Source organism: Bos javanicus, chromosome 13 (genome assembly GCF_032452875.1).
Source record: "Bos javanicus breed banteng chromosome 13, ARS-OSU_banteng_1.0, whole genome shotgun sequence".
Classification (NCBI taxonomy): Eukaryota; Metazoa; Chordata; class Mammalia; order Artiodactyla; family Bovidae; genus Bos; species Bos javanicus.
The window spans coordinates 31,357,706-31,373,604 of NC_083880.1; the positions used below are offsets into that span (position 1 = coordinate 31,357,706).

Here is a 15,899-nt window from a genome sequence, read left to right on the forward strand (position 1 = left end):
ACCTTGAAGACCAAAACGCAGATGCTCAGTTCTTCCCACTAAAGTCCAGCTCTTTAGGGAGACAGACAAGAAGAGGAGAAAAGATCACATGGTGGATGGAAGCCTGGCTCCCCTGACTCCTGAGCCCCGTTTACTTCCAAGTAAGACTCCCCTCATCCACTCTTCAAGCCCATTCATTTTATATTATGTGGTCGTTGTTGTTTTTGGATTCCATTTGTGGCCTACAGAATGGGGGAAAATATTCTTATTTCCTGTTATTAGTTTAAAAATTACATACAAAGATTGATTATGCTATCTCTGCTTGATAGATGCACTTTCTGAATATTCTCACATGCCTCCTAGAAATAATAACTCTTTAAAAATGACTTTTGTAGACGTTGTTACTCTAATGATGCAATCACAGATCCGATCATCTCTTACTGTTTGAAAGCTGCATATGCTAATCTTGCTTTCAGATAAAACTACTATTTCATAGGTTATTGTTCAACTTTCTCCATATTCTGTACCTCTGTGATTCATTTTTAGATAAAAAAGCTAAATCTTGTATCTATTCCCATCAAATTTCGTCTCGAGAGTTTCAGTCCATTGTTCCAGCTTTGTCAAGAACTTGGGTTTGATGGTCTCTTCATCATGTTCACCATTCTTTCCAATAGAGTCCTCCACAAAGTTGATGTATCCAACCATGATAGAGCTAAGCTGAGACTATCTCATTTAGGTGGCTCTGTAGTCTGTGCAGGTATCATTCCCCTGGCATCTGAGTAGTAGAGGAAGATGAAGTAACACATTTGATAATGTCTTTCATTCATTTGGTCCCTTGTCCTTCATAAGACTTAACTTTGTATTTTTAACCTAATGTTTCCGGATTTAAAATAGCAGAATACTTGATGAAAGCATGCTTAACTAGGTATAACTTCACATCTTGTGAAGTTGTGTCCAAATAGACAAGTGGCACATAGGGAAACTAGGCCGGAGAGTTAAGGAAGTGGCTGGAAAGGCTAAAATTCAGACACAGGCAACTGGGCTCTGGAGTTCCTATCCTGAATGAGTCATACACTTTCTCAAAATGGAACTATTCAGCTTGAAGTTTTACACAGACCTACAGTGAAAGACAAATTTCAGTGAGTTAAAAAGAACATGCAGCGCTACTGTTGAGATTTCAGTAAGGTTTATCATCCCTAATTTGACATTCACAGAGAAAACCATACTTCTATTTAATCAACTTCTGAAAGTGTACAGCACACAGGCCATAATCATTTCCAACCCTTTAAGGGATTCTAGAAATTTTCAGCTCAAAATACTAGATTAAAGAAGCTATGTTCTACATTCAAAAAATAAGTACAAATGTTGATTCCACGTGTACTTTGATGAAACACATAAAAGTTCAGATTATTCTCAGTGGCACAGGCAGAGGGTCAAGGATCCTGTCCAGCGTGAGGCCGGAGGGTCCAGCCCCTGCGGAATATCCAAGGTGCTGGGCAGACCCGGCCTCACTGGTCTAGCTGGCCCAGGTTAACCGGAGCGCTGATGGTCGGGCTGCATACTCTGCGTGAAATTTTATGAAGACACGATGTGATGAGGCCACAAAGGGAGCTATATCAGTGTCCTAAAATTGAAAAAGAAAAGAAGTAACAAATTATATAAAATTTGAACATTTTCCCAGAAATGTCAGTAGTAGTAAACAAGTACAACATAAAGAAGCCTTCTAGAATTTTCAGTAAACCTTCATATGTGTCTAGAAGTGATCTTGCTAAGTATTAATGTAGAGACTTTACACAAGAATATTGCTGGGGGGGGTGCGCGGAAAGTAAGGAGCAATGGGGAGTGATTGCTAATGGATACAGGGTTTCCTTCTGGAGTACAAGAATGTTCTAAAATCAAGCACAGTGACAGTAGCTTCCTGGATCCGGGAACTGACTAAAAGTTATTGAATTTTACCCTTTAAGTAGATGATTTCTATGGTATGTGAATTGCATTTCAATAAAACTGTCACTAAACTTTCAATTTCCAATTCAAGTTCTTATTGAAATTTTCATTCTTCTGATGGGAAACACAACTTATGTCCGCAACTAAAATGAACATCTGAATAAAGTATATTACTCCCTTCACCAACACCTGTACTTTCCTTTGGGGGATGATTTTCATATCCTTTGTGGGGAACAGTTGTGTTTGTGTGTATCTGTGTGCGTAGAAAGAGTGGGTAGATGGGTCTCTTTCCTTCTCCAATTATTAGCACTAGGGATATAAAAAATGAACCAAACATGCAAAAATCCCTGCTCTCATGAAGCTGACATCCCAGTGGGAGAGGTGAGGTAGGAAATAAGTCAGTAACAGGCACAGAAGCAAAGCACATCACACAGGGTCAAGGCTGCAGTCTGGGGCCCTGCTCCTCTGGTTCTGCTCAGGTCCCCTGCCTCAGTCCTACCCAGAGTCATCAAAAACAAAAAACAGCCAGACTTATTTCCAAGGCAGGAAATTATTCAGGTGAGCACAGCACAGGAATTCTTTTTCCTAAAAAGAGATACCAAGGGATACACAATATGGATCAATTGCTGTGTGCACACACTTTTTCTTTCCATTTCAACTTGCTCCCAAATTTCTACTTGTTATTCTATGCTGACAAACTAGTGTGAGCAGATTACAAAAATTTTAAACTCCTTCTCTTTAAAAAAATGTAAACTCCTCCTTACTTCCCTGTCATTCTTCCATGCTTCTAGATGTTCAGATTCTGTAACTCAGATGCCAGTGAGCAATGACAATTATCATAAAAGAAAACATTTCCCAATGATTTTATGACTAGCTATCCAAGGAGGGACTCCCCCTGTTTTTCTGTAAATACACTGACCCTGCTGGGCTTCACACACTAACTAAATCAATGGTATCTTTAAATCAAAACAATTACTCTGGAAACTAGGTCTAAATTTACTAAAGAAAATTTAAAACTGGGAAAATACTACAAACATCAATAGTTAAGAAAAGGAGACATAACTAATTACAGACTTGAATTTAATGTGACATTAGTTTAAATGGCCGTAATCTCTCTCAGTGCCTCAGTTTTCTTTTATCGGCAAAGTCCAGGGATCAAATGGGACTGTATATTTGAAAGTCACTGAAAACCAAAAAAAAAAAGTCATACAGACATAAAGTAATTATATTTTGAAAATAATCTCTTTTTGAAATTTTCACAAATTTCTTTATTCTTTCTTTCTTTTTTGGCTGCACAGTGCAGTTTGTGGGATCTTAGTTTCCCAGCAGGGACCGAACCTGGGCCATGGCAGTGAAAGCACCGAGTCCTAACCACTAGACCCCTGGGGAATTCCTACAACTCTCAACTAAATGTCTAAGGCCCAGTTAGCTTCCAAATCTGACTTGTGACTCATTTACTGGGGTCTCTTTTCTGTGGGCCCCTGTGAATAACTGCAAGACAGTATCCACTAGTCAGGTGACCCAGATTTCTCCCTCAATAATTAGCTCTGTGTAGAGGGACAGAGCTACCAGAGAGTTTATGATGTGTTGTCTGTAAACCAGAGGAGCCTCGTTTCAGAAATTAGGGGGCACCCATGCAAGAGAAAACCACCCAGTGATTAAATATGATAGACCACTTTGCCTAATGATATGGTTAAGATGTTAATGATGTATCAGTCAGTGGAAGAAAAAAACCAAACCACAAAACAGGATAAAATATGTGTGTATGGAAATATATTCCTCAAAAGTGTTTAGAAGAATATATGGGAGAATTCTCAGAGTTTTAGAAAAGTGGTTTTTTAAAAAATATTTTTGATAATACTATTAATCAATTTTATAAACTGTAGTTATAGTCTAAAAACTCTAGATTTCCAGCAGAGGCAATTCTCTGTTAGTTTGATCAGAAAGCATAAATGAGCAAAGAGCGAAACAGTAAGAAACAGCTAACTTCTCATCAGTAGTCATGCATCCCTCGCACTGAAGCTCTGGAAACATCCATCCACTTGGACATAAAACAAAAGGCAGCGAGGGGGGATGCAGCAATGTTGAGTCAACATCAGAATCTCCTGGAGGGCTCAGGGGAGATCTGAGATTTACCAAAACAAACTCTCAGTCCCCAGGACAACTGTTAATATCCCTGTGAATCTCTTCAAAGAGTTCCCACAATTTTCAGCAAGCGGTGAATGGAATGGAGCCAGGCATCCAACATTTCTATACAGTCAGCCCTCTGTAAGGACAGAGGGCTGACTAATCTGCTAATCTACATAGCAGATTCAACCAACCACAGAATCCAGCAGATACAGAACCTGTGGATACAGAATCCGCGATATGGGGGACAGACTGTACTCACTAGGCCAGTTTTTATAAGGGATCTGAGCACCTGAGAATGTGGTATCTGTGGGGGGCCATGAGACCGATCCCCTGCAGGTACAGAGATAAGACTGTAATTCTAGTCACGCAGAAATAACATGGATGGGCAACCCTGGACAGTGCCTTTAAACCACACATGGAACTTCCACAAAGCAGCAGGCCACAAGTGCTCCCCCAGAAACTTTGATTCTATGGGCTGAGTGGGGACTGGAAGTCTGTGATGCTAAATAACTGCATACATAATTTTGATGCACAGTCAAGTTTTGTAACGGTTAATAATACCGGTGGCTGGGTCAGTAAAGAATCTGCCTGTAATGCAGAAGACCTGGCTTTGATCCCTGGGTCGGGAAGATCCCCTAGAGGAGAAAATGGCATCCCATTCCAGTATTCTTGCCTGGCAAATCCCATGGACAGAGGAGCCTGGTGGGCTAAAGTCGAGCATGACATAGAGACTAAACCACCACTACCACCATTATTAATTTAATGAAAAGTCCACTAGGTGGCACTCGTGCTCCCCAAATAAACAGGAAAGTCAGAAAACTGAATTGCATTAATGAAAGTATGTTGTGCTCTGTGATTGCACGTCTGCCTTTAAACATGCCCTTTAAAGCTACTTTAATTATTCTGAAATGATAATTGGATTTTTTAAAAGCTTGTTCTACTCACTGCGCCACAATAGGGCCCGGAGGATGGAGAATTAGCATCGGGTCCATCGTAGAGCAGGAGGTAGTTTTGGACACATTCTCCGGGATCGTCGATGCTGATAAAGTAAAAGCTGACGGTGACCGGTCTTCCAGCTGGAGCAAGGATGGCCCATTCACAGTGAGTATTGTTTGGGTAAGTGCCCGGATAGCCAGGGCTGGTGACCGAGCCACTGTCTCCATAAAGAGTCCCACCACAGCCTGCCAGGAAACAGCAGCATGGAGTTGGGTTCAGTCACGCAGAAACCACCCACTGTGCTTTAGTGCACTTAAGACAATGCAACATTTTCCTAAGGCGCTGAGACTCCTTGCGGGAAAAGTGGAGGCAGAAACCCTTTTTCTGTGCCTTCATGGGCTACATCCTTCTCCTCCATCACCACCTGCCCCCTCCATCCCCACCTCCACCATATATTCCTTTCCCTGCAGCTCACCACTTACGACCGACTTCCTCCAGGTCTATTTTTTGAAAATAGTGAGTTGAGAACGCAATGGGAAAACCAAGATCTTGATAAAGTAACTGCAGGAGAGAGTGAAGTCAATCTTGGCTACTTTGGTGGTATAGGTACTTGGATTGATCTTGAGTACTTTGACTCAAGGGCAGTGACGTGGTGATGATGTGGGTGAAGTAAATTAAAAGGGAAATTCTGGGGCAGGATCACAGAAACAGGTGTTTTATTTTAGGTTTTGGCAGTAATTTGTTGTTTTTGTTGTTTGTTCAGTAGCTCAGTCGTGTCTGACTCTCTGTGACCCTAGGGACTGCAACAACCCGGGCTTCCCTGTCCTTCACCATCCCCCAGAGTTTGCTCAAACTCATTTCCATCGAGGCAGTAATTACTTTACTAAAAAAAAGTGACTTTACCAGGCATAGAACTGATAGCTCCAAGACTGATATGCTTAAAAAGTCAAAGTTTATTTTCTTTTTTTTTTGGCCAAGTCGTGTGGCATGTGGGGGTCTTAGTTCCCTGACCCGGGACTGAACCCACACCTCCTGCAGTGGAAGCACAAAGTCTTAACCACTGGACCACCAGGGTAGATCCCCCTGCCTCCTAAAAAGAAAGCCAAAGCTTTTTAAGTATCGGTGTTAATTTTTTCGGTTTGTCAGTTTGCACAGGAAATCTATCATGATTTAGACCAGATGGCATGGGCATCCAGATACGCTGTACGCAGGAAGAAACTGTAGAGCATAATTAAAGAGCACAGAGCCGGGTTTCTGACCAGTGGGGGTTTGGGCCTGCCTCTGCCACAGTCTGGCTGTGCGTTTAAGGCAACTCATCAGTTGGGTGTTTTATTTCTTTATCTGTAAAATTAGGGCATAGAGATCATCTTTTACTTTTGTGCAGGTACCAAGAAATCATTATCCACAACTGTCTTGATAGAATCTTTTTATAGTCACTCGGGATATTTAAACGAATCGTTTCCACATTCTTATGTTGAAAGCTTTTAGATATTTTCAGGGACATTTCATAAAAGTATTCCTTCTTTCTTGAGTTAAATGTATTGACATGACTTAAATTTCCTTCCCTCATCAGTAAACAGCCAACCCAAACTGCAAGAAGGTGCTTACTGCCCTGCAAGAGCCATTAATCTCCAGGACTGTCCAGAAATGAGAGGGCCTCCAAGGAACACAGCTGCTTAGATGTACTCAAGTATGTGTTTGTAACTTTTTGGCAAACTTTTATTTAATTTTCAGAGAAGTACACCTTGATGATCAAACCGAAAGTTAAAAATACGACAAAATCGGCTTCCCTGGTGCCTCAATGGTAAAGAATCTGCCTGCCAGTGTAGGAGACACCGGTTCACTCCCTGGTCTGGGAAATCCCACATGCCTTGAAGCAACTAAGCCCATGCACCACAATGACTGAACCTGTGCTCTAGAGCCCAGGAGCTTCAGCTACTGAGCCCACCTACCACAACTACTGAAGCCTGCGCCCTAGAGCCCACGCTTCACAACAAGAGAAAGCACCCCAACGAGAAGCCCACACACCACAGAGAAGAGTAGCCTCCGCTCTCCACAACTAGAGAAAAGCCCTCTTAGGAACAAATACCCAGCACAGTCAAAAATAAATGAATAAACACATAAATACATAAAAATTTTTTAAAATATGACAAAATCAAAATGTATAAACTAATTACAAAATCTTTATACCTTATCTGTGCCTCATATGTAGATATATATTCTTTAGAGAAATAATAAATACAAGTAGAATTTTTAAAATCTATAATTTCATCATTAAAAAAAATCTCTATTTTTTAACAGAAAATGATCAAGTACACAGATTGGGGAGAAAGATGAGGTCCCTTTAACTGTCTTTTCTATGAGACACTGTATGTTTTTCTCGGCTGCATCACTTGCCCTGACAAAGTGCCAGTGTCTTACCGGAGGGTGAAGAGGTCCAGATAATTTCATATCCACGACCAGAAGTTGCACCATCACTCTTAAATCGAAGGTATAGTTCATGACTCTGGGAGAAAATGGGATTTGGCAGCAGAGTCCCACAATATGTGCCCAGTAATGGCGAACTGCTCTCACTTCCGTTTCTGACCTTTAAAAATGCACCATTAATGATGACACTTAGACATATAGTACCTTCTTTTCTGATCTATCATTGCTCTACATTAAGACATGAGACTATTTGAATAACTTTTTTGAGAAAAACTTTGTCTTTTTATATATATTTACACTCAGATGGCACTTTCATTTGCAAAGGAGAGAAACATGAAATTTGTAGATCAAAAACTATTTACACTTGGATTCAGAAATATGTATTCATCTCCAGCAGTTAAAACATGGAGGCATGTTTCTGCTGATAAAGTCAACTAGTTGATTGCTGTATAACAAACTAGTTATATCTTTGTTCTTGGGGAGATGCTTCAAAGAATGTAGTTAAAGTGAACTTTAAAAAGATGCGGGGAGAAAAATATCTGCATCATTTCCAGTTAACTCTGTGGTAGTCTATTCATCATACTGCAGTTATGCTTTTCTCTCTCCTTAAAAATGGGTTGACTATAACGGGGCCATGAAAAAACAACATACAAAGTGTGATAAAGTCAAAACAAAATGAATTTCTATATGGGAAAAGGACATAATTAAAACAATCTATAAAATTTCTGACTGTTTAGATATATTTTAAAAATACACTGTGAAGCTGAATATATTTCTAAAAGAGAAAATCATTGCATGGTGTAGACACACATGAAAACAGGAAACGAGCTGTCCTGTGCCTGTGGTAACCACACGGCGAATTCAATCAAACCCAGTTGGAGGAGGACTCTTGAGGGCTATGAACACACGTGATTCAGGAGTTTGGGCTGGATCCAGCCCCTCCTGGATGGATGCTGACTTTATTGAGTTGATACCTGTATTTAAAATCCTGAAAGTGCCTCTGTTCCCTTTATATTCCCATAGTTTAACATGTGGTTAATTGTTGGTTGTCTTAAGTCACAGAATGTCTTCAGAGGTGTGGTAGGTAGTCTGGTCAGGTTGTGTTGCTCAGGAGATATCCCCCACCCTGACTTTTTGTTTGTTTGTTTTACCACAAGACTTGTGGGGGATCTTACTTCCCCGACCAGGGATCAAACCTGGGCCCCAGCAGTGAAAGCACTGTCCTAACCACTAGACCACGAGAGGAGTCCCTGGAGAGATTCCTTTTAGGTCTATAGAGTAGCCAGCAGGAGAGAAGAATGCCTTTCTGGATTATTCTGCTAAGTGTTTATACAAAGTAGCCTTGCTGTGGGTGGAGCAGCCGGTTCACAGTCAGCAGACAGAAGTCCAACTGCCCTACTCCAGTCTGGACATGGGTCTTTTTCCTCTGGATCCTCTTTAGAAAGTTGATGCTCTAAGAGAAGGAGCGGGATATTCATTCTCACGGAATATGCCAATGAATCGTCCTTTTCATTTCTCTCTGCACAGGAGGAATGGGACAGGAGAGCAGAGAGCATCTCTGGGAGTGCAGATAAGCCTGAAAGGGTTGCTGAAGGCAAAGGCAGATTTCAAATGGGGTCGAGAGCTTGGCCTTCAAGGGGTATAATACATTCAGAATCCTCATTGATAAATTTCCATTCTCATCATCATTAACATGAACGGAATGCTGAGGCTGCAGTAAACCGTGCCAGAATCTTCCCACTGAAAACCAGAAACAGCTGGGCTTTGCAGGCCTGAGCTGCCGTTTCCTGTCTTTGCTTATTGGATGGGAAGTTTCAGACCCGTTTCTATGGGTTAAGGCTTGGCAGCTAGAGAGTCGCCCTTGCTTCCCAGCATCCAGAGGCAAATAGCAGAGTTCACGCTAGTCACTAACGGGCAACTCAGGCTTGATGTGAACCAGGAGTAGCTGCACTGTGACTCTGAACTGTCTGGATGGTTTGTCTTTTTTCTGTGTCTCTCTCCACCTCTCACTTCTGCTTTATGCTCCATGGAACTGTTCAGCCTCCATGGTGGGTACGTACGTAGGGCTGAGTTTAATAACCTGATTGATGCCAACAAGACTGTCCTTCTCTCATCTCCTCCCTGCTACATCCATGTCCTCCCAGTTTCTACCACGGCTAAGGTTCCCCACGAAAAGGCATATGCTTCCTCTGAGAACTTTTACACTCTAGGTTGAGCATAGTCATTAACCAAGGACTTAGATGAATTCTATGGTGGGGGGCGCTTTCCAGGATAATAAAACTCCATAACAGGTCTAGGGGAACAAACCAACTTTTTGGAAACCTTGCCAGAGATTCGCATGTACATGAAACACAGCCAATTTAGGGACTCTCGGATTAAGATTTAGGTGTGAATTCAATTCACAGAGGGATTCAGCATCTTTGTACGTCTGAGACTTACTCAGCAACTCAGTTTACTTCCTAAGAATGAATACATTTCCAAAAGAGTCTGCAAAGGACACGGGAGAGAACACTGCAGTTTTTATAGCAAAATATAGGTACTAAGCTCCAGACAAGGGAGGGTTCTCTCTCAGTGTGTTTGGGGGGAAGGAGGGTAGGGTGGGTGGGGGAGGACAGGCAAAGAGCAAAGGTGCTTCAGAGGAGGAGGAAGAAACAAAGCGCTCCTCTTGTGTCTGCCAAACAGGTGGTCAAGGAGACACTCTCCGTAGAGAACACTGAAGATGCCCCGAACATACTGTGGCCATCAGCTAAATCAGGTAAACTATTTAGTATCATTTCTTATTAAAGTCAGACATATCTTCCACCTCCAAAATTAGCACTTTGCACTTGACCTTCCTCTGGTCCTTCCAGTCTCAAGCCACATATCAGTGCCTTCAAGATGCCTTCTCTGTCCCCAGGTGGGTTAAGTGCCCCTATCCTTGCTGGCTGTTGGTCAACAAGAGCAGACTACTTCCTGTCTTGTCTTTCCCATGGATTGTGAGCCCCCGGGGAACCCTGACTGTGTCTTGTTCTCTCCTGGATTTCCCATGTCTGGATCTTGGAGATGGTTGGTATCTAGGGGATGAAGGGATGATGAACAATTTAATGAAATGAGGAAGGAATAAGCAGTAGCAGAGGAAAAGGTGACAAATCTTTAGGGATCCAGCATCTTTTACATAGTTCATTTACATGATATTCAGCCACGTGTTACCTCCAAGAAGTCATGGGTGCAGCCACTTGAGTCCTCGATGCCAAATGAGTGAAAGAAGAGGGAGATGGTGTGGTTGTCGGGGGCTGTGAGCACGGTTGTGCAGTCCACGTCGCTGGCGTAGTCACTTGGCCAGCCAGGACTCCGCAGGTTGCCAAATGCCTTCTTATATTCTCGATTGCAATCTTAGAGGAAAGACAGTATCTTAATTAATGTATGCATCCCAATAGTTAGTTCTCCTTCAACTTGACAGGAATAATTCAAGAAAATTATTAAATCGGAGCAAACTTCAGAAAAAAGCTAATCTAGCTCCTCCATTTACCTCTGAGATGACTGAGATCCCAAGACCTGAGGTGGACAGCGTGCTGGGCAAACGCAGTGCAGTGTCTTAACACAAAACATCCTAGTGTGAGATGTGAAATGTGAAGACTCTCCTGTGAAGATGAACATTCTAGCACTCTCTGCACTTTTCTGATGATCCGGAGGTGGAGCTGGCTGACATTTAGACTCTGGACATACAGACTCTACCTCCAAGACAGAGTTTTGTCTGAGGATGTTTCCTCAAATACTTTGATGAATTGTTCATTCTGATACAACTGCTATAGCTTTTGACCATTTTTGGTAAAAACACCCTGAGTGTTTTTGTTTGTTTTAATCAAAGGCAGCTTTGGTTTTAATCAAGCTTGAAACGAACATTACATACAGTGTTCTCTGGAAATCAATTTCTCGGTGACAGTGAACAAGTAACTCTTTCAAGGCTCCTTGGTTTTTCCAAAGTAGTTTTCTAATACATAGTGATTTCTCTATGTGGTTAAGAGCATAATTAACATAGTAACTGGTATATATTTTTAATTAACAATATGAACTTAATATCCTGCATTCTCAACATTTTAATTAGTATTTCATTTGCTTTAACTCTTCAGAAGCCAGCTTTAGTCATCTACTAAATGGGGCAAGGCTTCTGGTAAAGTCTTACTTCACGTGGGTATGGTTTGTGTCAACAAACCTTAATTTATTCACAGGAGTCAACTCTAGCAGTAATTGTAATAATGGCAGTTTTTCTGAATAAAAGATTAAATCCCCAAGCTCACCTGCAATCTGATAGGTAAAACCCACTCTAGAGTTAATACTGAAAACTTCTGATTTGAAAACGATGACTGCGGTGCTCGTGGAGGAGTAAAACGTGGGCACGGCTGACACATTTCCACCGCAGAAGCGAATTCCTGGGTTTCCATTACTCTGAAATGGAATGGAAGCCAAGGGTCAGCAGGTTTAGTTTCAAAAGAGAATAGGCCACAGCAGAAATTAAACTGCACATAAAAATACAGTTTAAATATTTAACCATGGAGACCAATTATAGAGTTTAAAGCACTCTGCAGTAAGATGTCACCTTGGCCATGGAATTGACAGATGTCTCACATCTGAGGGCTGGGAGAGAAGTGGAGAGGTTTCTGCTGAAACCACAGGGCAGCCCCCTGCCTATTGAAAACAGGACCATCCCCCTCACTCCAAGTCCTCTCTAAGGGCTAGGCTGTTGTCAGAGCTCAGCCAGGCTGCTGGAGCTCACTACAGTTCACCTGGGGCATCTCCGTTGTTCGGAAGCCCCTACGGCTAACCAACACTGTTCCTGGCCCTCTCTCACCACCCTTTAGCAAACTTGCACTGTATGAGTTGCTCCTCAAACTGCAGCGAAACATTCCACGTATTCCCAGGTGCCTCCACCAGGCAGCATCCTCAGTTCAGGATTCCTACACTCTAATCCCATCATTCTTTTTATGTCAACCACCTAATAACATGATCAGTTCAGTTCAGTCGCTCAGTTGTGTCCAACTCTTTGCGACCCCATGAATCACAGCACGCCAGGCCTCCCTGTCCATCACCAACTCCCAGAGTTCACTCAGACTCACATCCATCAAGTCAGTGATGCCATCCAGCCATCTCATCCTCAGTTGTCCCCTTCTCCTCCTGCTCCCAATCCCTCCCAGCATCAGAGTCTTTTCCAATGAGTCAACTCTTCGCATGAGGTGGCCAAAGTACTGGAGTTTCAGCTTTAGCATCATTCCTTCCAAAGAAATCCCAGGGCTGATCTCCTTCGGAATGGACTGGTTGGATCTCCTTGCAGTCCAAGGGACTCTCACGAGTCCTCTCCAACACCACAGTTCAAAAGCATCAATTCTTCGGCACTCAGCTTTCTTCACAGTCCAACTCTCACATCCATACACGACCACAGGAAAAACCATAGCCTTGACTAGATGGACCTTTGTTGGCAAAGTAATGTCTCTGCTTTTCAATATGCTATCTAGGTTGGTCATAACTTTTCTTCCAAGGAGTAAGTGTCTTTTAATTTCATGGCTGCAGTCACCAGCTGCAATGATTTTGGAGCCCCCAAAAATAAAGTCTGACACTGTTTCCACTGTTTCCCCATCTATTTCCCATGAAGTGATGAGACCAGATACCATGATCTTCGTTTTCTGAATATTGAATTTTAAGCCAATTTTTTCACTCTCCTCTTTCACCTTCATCAAGAGGCTTTTTAGTTCCTCTTCACTAGGTCAGGGGCAGTGGCCGAGAGTGCCAGGCTGCGACAGCGCAGGAACGGCCAAGAGGAGCTACCCTGCGTCCAAGGTCAGGGGCGGCAGCCGGGAGGAACTACCCCACATCCAAAGCCAGGGGAGGCGGCCGAGAGGAGGAACCCCACCTCCAAGGACTGGTGGCTGCGCGGGCGCAGGAGGGCCTAGAGGAGCTATTCCACGTTCAAGGTCAGAAGGGACGGCGGTGAGGAGATACCCCTCGTCCAAGGTAAGGAGCAGTGGCTGCGCTTTGCTGGAGCAGCCCTGAAGAGATACCCCTTGTCCAAGGTAAGAGAAACCCAAGTAAGACGGTAGGTGTTGCAAGAGGGCATCAGAGGGCAGACACACTGAAACCACACTCACAGACAATTAGTCAATCACATGATGTTGATGCCCAAATCCTCAGGTATTCTGTGACCATCACACTTTTATGGTCAACAATCTCTTCAACATCTTACCCCATGAGCAATTCAGACTGATCCATTTTTTAAAAAAACAAAACAACTTCTCTCTGTTTTTTAAACCATGAATATAGTCCCCTTAGACTGGTACCAAATGGCTTCTTAACCAAACCCTCCACTTTGTTCTACACACAGATCCCGCTGACTACAGACAGCCTTCTGCCCGGAGCACTGCAGGCAGAATGCCAGAGACGCACATCAAAAACTCCGGTTAATGGCCTGAAACTATCACATCCTTGTTAATCAGCCGTACTCCAATACAAAATGAAAAGTTTTTAAAAATTCAGGTTAATAGGGGAATCAGTCTCTGAGGATGGGGCACAAGAGCAGGCACTTTTCTGTTTTATTTTGTTTTAGTTTATTTTTAATTGGACGATAATTGCTTTGCAATGATGTGTTGGTTTCTGCTGTACAACAGTGTGTGCGTGCATGTTACTAGCTCAGTCGTGTCCTACCCTTTGCGACCCCATGGACTATAGCCCGGAGGCTCCTCTGTCCATGGAATTCTCCAGGCAAGAATACTGCAGTGGGTTGCCATTTCCTTCTCCAGGTCAACAATGTGAATCAGCCATGAGCGTACATATGTCCCTGCCTTCTTGAGTCTCCCTCCCACTCCCCTATCCCGCCCCTCCAGGTCATCACGGAGCACGGAGCTGGGCTCCCTGTGCTGTGCACCAGCTTCCCACTAGCTACTTCACACATGGTGCTGTAGATATGCCAGTGCCACCCTCCCAGTTCATCCCGCCCTCTCCTTCCCTCTCCGTGGCCACAGTCTGTTCTCTACTTCAGGGCCAGGCACTTTTGCCAAGACACCCAGATGTTAAATAGGCACATGACCTACAGACCAAGTGCAGGTTTCTTAATGCCTATAAATAGGGGGTGTCATAAAAGGCTAAAAAGCACATTAGGCTGGAAGTAACTTTGAGAACTTATCCAGTCATGCCCTCATTACTTCAAGTGTTCTGCAAACTCTGATGAAAAGGTTATAGATGTTTCTGTCATTCATACAATTGTTACCTCCGGTGGGTCCTGAAACTCTAAGTAGTTCTGGTTGCAGTCTTGAGAGTGCAGCTGAAATGCCCACACAGTTATCTCGACCTGCTGATGCAGGGGAGCTTCAATGACCCAAGTACAGGTGGCAAGGGGGACATCTGGGTCTGATGAATTGGGTGACGAAATACTTTGTGGGGTCCGAGTTGCATTAAATGTTCCACCACAAGGCACTGAGATGGGAAATAAGAAACAACTTAGAAGACATTTTACTTGTAACTCATCACACATATAATATTTAAAATTCTATTTTCTTTGTTCTTCCAACCCAAAGGAGCTGTATTTATATCATTCTAGGAAGGATTTACATTATACATTCTTGACTAAGAATTGTACCAAATTTGTACCATGGATTAAACACAAAGTAATTAATAGGGTGTTTAGTAACCGACATTGCGCGTAGATAGTAATTAACATTGAGGTTAGTAATTAACATTGAGGTTAGTAATTAACTGAGTATAGATATAATCATGTCATTATTTTGAGTGCATAAATACACATGTGTTTCATAACATGTAAAAATGTCTCAGTTTACTCACTGTCCATGATGGTATATGTAGCATTAAATCCTTCTCTTTCTAAACTCAAGTCACTGACAAATTGAACTGTAAGGAAGTTTCCAGAAGAGATAAAGGGGGCAGGTACGGTGGAACCACAGAATGTTCCAGCCAAGTTGGCATTTTCACTGTCCCCATCATATAACTGAAAAGAAAAACAGCTCATTAGTTATCCATTAGTCACAAAGAAGTTGCATATTTTACACTAAAATGCACATGAAGTTACAAGAGGTCATAGTTAAGAATCTTACACTAATGTTCTTAATGCTGGTTTTAATTTAGGAACTGAATTGTTATCGAATCAATTACGCTATAATGATTTTCAGTAAAATTCTAGTATAATGGCCTAAAATTTTTTTCTCATTGGGAAAGTCATATTTGATTTAAAAAATAATGTGTCATTAGAGCCACAAACCCATCACCACCTTCACCTCTGTCCTCCCTAACAGCGCAGGTCCAAGCCATCGCGACATCTTGCCTGATTCTCATCACATCTTCCCACGGATGCCCCCGGTCCTACTCTTGACCCTCTACAGTCCGTTCTCAACACACCAGCCAGAGGATACAGTTTAAGTGTTAGTCAGACCAGGTTGCTGCTCCGCTAAGAACTCTCCTAAGCCCTCCCCACCCACTCAAAGCCATGACTAGGGCCTCCGAGG

At 42.7% G+C, this 15,899-nt stretch overlaps 1 protein-coding gene across 1 annotated transcript in view; it reads right to left on the bottom strand.

The window, feature by feature from the left end:
- Positions 1-1,148: 1,148 nt before the first annotated feature.
- CUBN (cubilin) overlaps positions 1,149-15,899 on the bottom strand; it is a 263,943-nt gene continuing 249,192 nt past the window's right edge. The window contains exons 61-67 of the mRNA XM_061436135.1: positions 15,223-15,385; positions 14,651-14,856; positions 11,694-11,841; positions 10,606-10,787; positions 7,411-7,576; positions 4,999-5,234; positions 1,149-1,603 (exon numbers count right to left, since the gene is read on the bottom strand). Coding sequence (XP_061292119.1) covers positions 1,496-1,603; positions 4,999-5,234; positions 7,411-7,576; positions 10,606-10,787; positions 11,694-11,841; positions 14,651-14,856; positions 15,223-15,385 — 1,209 coding nt within the window. The 3' untranslated portion in view covers positions 1,149-1,495. The remainder of the gene's footprint in view (positions 1,604-4,998; positions 5,235-7,410; positions 7,577-10,605; positions 10,788-11,693; positions 11,842-14,650; positions 14,857-15,222; positions 15,386-15,899) is intronic.